Source organism: Echinococcus granulosus (assembly GCF_000524195.1).
Source record: "Echinococcus granulosus chromosome Unknown EG_S00020, whole genome shotgun sequence".
NCBI classification, from domain to species: domain Eukaryota; kingdom Metazoa; phylum Platyhelminthes; class Cestoda; order Cyclophyllidea; family Taeniidae; genus Echinococcus; species Echinococcus granulosus.
In genome coordinates, this window is record NW_020170400.1 from 708,918 (window position 1) to 714,827 (window position 5,910).

At 42.2% G+C, this 5,910-nt stretch overlaps 1 protein-coding gene across 1 annotated transcript; it reads left to right on the plus strand. All coding sequences in view use genetic code 11, as the record gives it.

The window, feature by feature from the left end:
- Nucleotides 1–2,821: 2,821 nt before the first annotated feature.
- Nucleotides 2,822–5,218, plus strand: EGR_03721 (hypothetical protein; the record flags this gene model as incomplete). The annotated part of the gene is made up of 1 exon (XM_024492970.1): nucleotides 2,822–5,218. The coding sequence occupies one exon, from the start codon at nucleotides 2,822–2,824 to the stop codon at nucleotides 5,216–5,218; it is 2,397 nt and encodes a 798-aa protein (XP_024352627.1).
- Between the last annotated feature and the right edge of the window lie 692 nt (nucleotides 5,219–5,910).

Here is a 5,910-nt window from a genome sequence, read left to right on the forward strand (position 1 = left end):
TTTTACATTTTGGACAAAAATAAATACTTTGGGTGTATTTTAAGCCTTAGTACTGGTTTTACACTGGGTAACGTCATCACATACTAGTAGCACTTAGCCTTGACACTGTCTAATAGGAATTCTTTGGGAAAATTACTGATTGTTTTTACTGGTCAAGAATAACATAAGCAACGAGAGCAGTTGCAGCAGTTGGCTGCTTAACTAGACTTTGAAAGTCATACATGTAGTGGCGGTATTAAAACAGCTCAATTTTCTGTGTTAGCAATGGCATTTTCAAAGCGTGCAATATCAAGCGACCTTAAAACAATGACCTGAGGAAGCAAAATTCTGTAGGCCTTTAGTATGCAACAAATGTGTTAAGATGGTTTGCTTAATATGACTAAATAAATTTTTGCAGTAGATGTGATAGAACATTAGTAAACTCACAATTTCTTACTTTGATTATAAACCTTATGATTCATTTCTACACAAAATCTATTGCCAGTAGGGGAATCCTCTCCTTACTTACTTCCACTTTTTTCTTACTTTCACTTCTCCATTGCGTATTTTGCTTCCATTGTTATTGCATAATGCTGACACCACGACAAAAGATGGAGATGAAGCAGGACCATTCTCCCTTCTACTCGTATTGCAAATGACAACTTGAGTTGACTTAAACATTGGACAATCTTTTAAAAACCACCAGTTCTGTCTGTATTCAAGAAAGATTTCCCTGCACACCTCCAGGTTGCACCAGAATCTGTTTACTTGCTTGACCTTCGGCGAGAGAACTAAGCATAGCCATCAGCCGAGTCTGCAGCTAGAGGTACGCATATGCATAGTGTAGTGAGGGTGAAGTGGTGTGTGCCTTGTAAAAGTGCGTTGGGTGGTGAGTAAATCGTAGGAGATGACCCGTGATATTTCCGCTCGCCAAACAAATGTGGAAGCACATGAGCTACCCCATATCACAATTCAGTCGATCACTCATTCGTTCAGAGCGTTTGCCTAGATGGCATACAGTCCTCATTCATCACCAGTTTTCACATGGTACAAGAAAAAAGTGAAGAGCGATTTGACAGTCTTTGAGTCTCATCATCACCTCCCCACTCCTGTCTTGACGCCTCTATTCCAGCTGATGCAGGCGGCTACGACTTTTCACAGCCTTCACATCATACATTGCCCCATTGATTGGCACGCTGATTCACCATTGACGCGGCAATAGCAACACGCATATGCAGAGTCCTCCTTGCCATTATGCATCCACGTAGAAATTGAGCACTTCATTGCCAAAAACAGGCAAATACAACCACATTCTACATGGTGCAATCTGCTGTTCCAACCCCTCTATGGGCTTCATCGCAAGGTTGACGAGGGATTGTTGCGCTCACGTATTTGAAACCTGAAACAATTTCAACTTGAATCGTGCAACTCATAATATTCACGCAAGTCCATCCAGGCTGTCGACAAATGACAGCAGCATTCAATAGCAAAAAGGTGTTCAAAATTTTCGGCCAATTTGTGGTGTAATTTTAGGTGCCGTCGTTTCCTCCTCAAAAAATAGGTAGTTGGATACTACGGGCTTGTTTCTTGAATGTCCCATATGTACCTGATTTTACAAAATAAGTAATAAAGATAGAAAAACCTCTTTTAAAAGGATCAAAGTGTATTGGCAGAAAAGATAGGAGTTTCTTTTCAGGGCTGCCATTGTATGAGTGGTTTTCGGAGAATAAAAGAGGATATTTCCTATTTCATTTAGTCATATTTTTATTTTGAAGTTGTTTTGCGTTTTAATTTTCTCTGAGGGGCTTTTAAACGTGAATTTGGCATAAACTAAACGCCATAAAGCCAGAATGGCAAATGGAACCTGTGAGGGTTGAATACCTGCTTAGATAAGTGCATAGTTTAAACAAATGGGTCCAGGAAAATCTTTTGAATTTGTCGTTATGAAGTAGACGCTGGTTAAAAAAAACTTCCACGAGGTAGACCAGAAGGTTTGCTGTGGGAATAGTCAGTCCACTTAAATTCAGAACAGAGTAACACGTAGGCTGCTGCCGTCACGCATGTATGACACATGTTCCGTATCAGTTTATCACACTTACCTGAACCCAATTTCATTGCAAATATATTAGTAGAGTGCAGAAAACAATTGTTTTCTTAAACCAAATGTTCTTTGAGGGCAATTGGGCGTATTTTTGCCATGTTAGAGCAATGCGGCATCTTATCACTGGTGTTTAAATTTTTTACATGACTCTATTAGTAAGCGTTCTACGGTAACATTGCAAACAAAGGATGATTTTCTACTCGCCTAAACCACATCTTGGTTCTTGAAATACCCCCATAATGGATGTTTTTGGATTCTTCACGTCTCAGGTCGACTCATTTGTCAATAGGCCATTTAAAACAAGAGTTTGTAACGATCTTAAGCCTTGAAGGGCGTCTTGTATATCAAGCTCTGATTAGCAGTGATCTGTTTTCTCTTATGTTTATGCTAAGAACCCAGCCATTGCAGTCAACACCATTGCTCATTTTAAGGAATCTAGCCTGCCCATCATCAACAATAAAATGCTCAAGCCATCAATGGGGTTGCTATGATGAAAGTAGCTGATTAAAATGTGATAAATTTAGGGAACAGTTAAAAGAAATGATACCACCTAAAAGTTGGGAAGTTAAATTACAACTGATGAGTCAATGCATTTAAATTTTTAATTTGAATCCGGATATCAATTTTGAACTTGACTACTTTAATTGTATGCCCCACAAAAGTGATGAGATTTTAGGCTTTGTGATAGAAGAAAATCGGACTGTAGTATGAAAATTTTTTGTAGTTTTATACACCTTCGCCATGCCAAATCTGTTCGAATCGGCAGAACGATTATACAGGCGGATATCTGGAGGTAACCAACGCTTCAGTCGAAAAGCAGACTCCCGTTCAAACGATGGAGCAGCTCTCTCCTCTGCCAATCCCATTAGCGGTGCGACATCAGGGCCATGGAAAAATACTTCCTCCTGTGCCAACAGCTCATCAAATCTTGCTACCTCCACAAAATCCGAGTCCAATGATGTAGGTTGGGTACCCCATGTCCCGCCTCGTTTGCCACAGCCCCCCGGTGAGTTGACTGAAGTTTCCAGCCCAAGCGACAGCGGAGAAGGTGAAGGGTATAATTCAGCGTTAGCAAACCCCGCTGGGTCCCGAAATCAACGCCTTCGACAAAGTTTACAACGCGCTAAGGCTGCAAACTTTGAAATGCCAACTGATTTTCAAAATCGGTACCCTAGTGCTGAACACCTCTATTCACAAAATGCTGAAGCTTTTGGTGATGAAGAAGAAAGCAATGACCAAGACGAGGAGGATGAAGGTGGGACCTATGATGACCCGGACAGATGCATTGCTGATAAATTAGGAAGGGAAGAAGGCAATGAATCAGAAAATATGACTTGTGCTTTTGCATCATCGCAAGTCTTGCAGTCAAGGGCTGGAATCCGTTGGTCATCTGACCCACCGCAACCACTGGTAAATATTCTGCCAAAAATTCGACGTGGTCTTACTCCACCAAACACGGAATTTGTGCGTGCAATCTGTCAACGTCCGTCTTGTCGATGTTTGCTTCGTGGACACGATACACTAATGCTATTTCCACTTTTTGATGCAGTACTTTGCGAATCTACATGGGAGAAGATTAAGGAGAGTCAATCATTTACTGCCTCTTCTTCCTCCCGTTCAGCTGCTTACTTTCTGTCGCGTCTTCAGCATGTTCATTCCTCAGGTCCTTCGTCTGAAACTCAGGCAAATTTGATAATGTTTCGACAGTGTCGAGGATGGTACGAGGTAATGAATGAGAACCATGAACCTGTACCTCATTGGACCACCACAGAGGAGGTTCGAATGGCTAAACCTCCAACATTCCTTGTCCGCAGAGATTTAAAGTGTCTGCTGGCCCCGTGTGAGCTCTGGATACCTCACCAAATCAGCGACTTTGTTGGATCAAATTCAAACTCCGCTGACAATAATAGTAGTGCACCCCCGCCAATTCCCATTTCTTCAAAGATTGTAGTCGAAGCCGCAAATCCCAGGACGATAGCAGCAAGTACTCCCCATATTCTAAAGCCAGGAATGCTATTATCCTACGTAGACTATCTTCACGACTGTACTGTGAGTCGGGGAAAGAAGTTCAGGCAGATTTCATTGATTCTCGCAGTGGAGAAGCAGCGTTCTCAGCGTCAGGCGGAGACCCCTTCTGCACCCAGAAGACTCTTCTACATTGGTACGGAAGATGCTTCAAGTCAGGCCGTATTTCCTACCAAATTGGCACTGAGTCCTATAGCAGGTCCAGAAAATATTTCTGGTGTGCATACACTTTCCTCAGTCCTAAGAAAATTTCGACTCCCGCTGTCTATTGTTCCTGTTGCTGTTCCCGAAAGAAAACTTCCTTTGATAGGCAGCAATATAAGTAGTTTGAGCAATGAATCGGGCTCGACCAATTATGCCACAGCGCAGTCCTCAAAACCCGTGAATATCTTTCCAACAGTACCCGGAATTGTCTTTACTGAACGCAGTTTTATTCGTCTCCGGGGATTGCTGCGTGGAGACATTATGATTGTAGCACCGGTGGACGCCCCAGACCGATTTTTCCTAATCACCCCAACCCTGCTTCAAGATCACCTCTTCCAAATTGGATTCACAGAAGACGACAGGTATCAACGACTCGCCATTGGACATAAAAACCGAACTATCAACTTTATCTCAATGGCACATCCACGTGAGTCCCTTGAATATCTTCTCGTCTACCTCAAAAATATCACAAATCGTCCACGAGTCATATCGTCAGGAGGCAAAAATGAGAGTGATGGACGAGAACTGTGGGATCGGTTTAAGGCTGGAGTGTTGCAGACATGCCAGATTACTCCAGCAATGGCAAAAGCGATGTACGCCGAGAGTGGAAGGGATCCCAGAACTGGACCTAATTGTGATTTAACTCCAGAGGAACTGGAACTCATGTACGATGAGATGGATGATCTGTACTTTTTCACCCGAAATGGTTATTTTCCGCCAAAGTCACGACAAAGACGGTTAAGATCAACTTCGGGAGTCCAACAACAGCCACAACTACAGCAACAATTGTCGATGACATCATCGAAAACAACCGCCAGTGGAATGCCAGCAGAAGCTCTGAAAAATTCAGCTATTCCAAGTGCCGAGCAATTGTTGGCTGCTAGTCTCAACATCTCAACGTATAAATAAAGTACACAAATCCCATTGCCTTGTACATTTTGTCTCTTCCCCTAACTCCACTTCATAACTAAATAATGTGATAACCTCTCTCGACCTTGAAAGTGATAAAGCATGGCTGCCAAAATTGCTCTCTCTATCTCCCTTCCTCATTCAAGCCCCCATTTTATAAGTATTATTTGTTTGTTTTTGTTTCTTTTTCTACAATCTACTCTTTCATCCGTGTATTGCGCCTTGTTTAGTGTCAAAGAAGTCCGACAGTATAACTAGTCATGAAGTGGATAAAACCCATGTTTGGCGTACACATCTGCCACATGTACGCACTACATTTAGCTTTCAGATCTCGCAACATGCAACAACATGATTTGGGAAATGCTTCCCTCCATTGTCAAAACATTGCATTAACATCTTATATGCAGACCAATAACGAAATCCTGCCTATGTCCCATGATGTGACAACTTTGGCAGTGAAAGGACGTTCTGTCAATCCTACAGATGAGATTGTCTCTTGTGCGACATTACAACAGGTAATTTTTAGGTCATCCGGGATGAGAAACACGTGCGCCACATGTTACCTTAATGCTTGTAAAAATAAACGGTGTGACTACGGTCTAGGAATGGACAGAACCATTACCGCTAAATACGCGGCCCACAAGCTGATGCATAATCGTCTTCACGACAATTACATCACTTCATTGCATTTT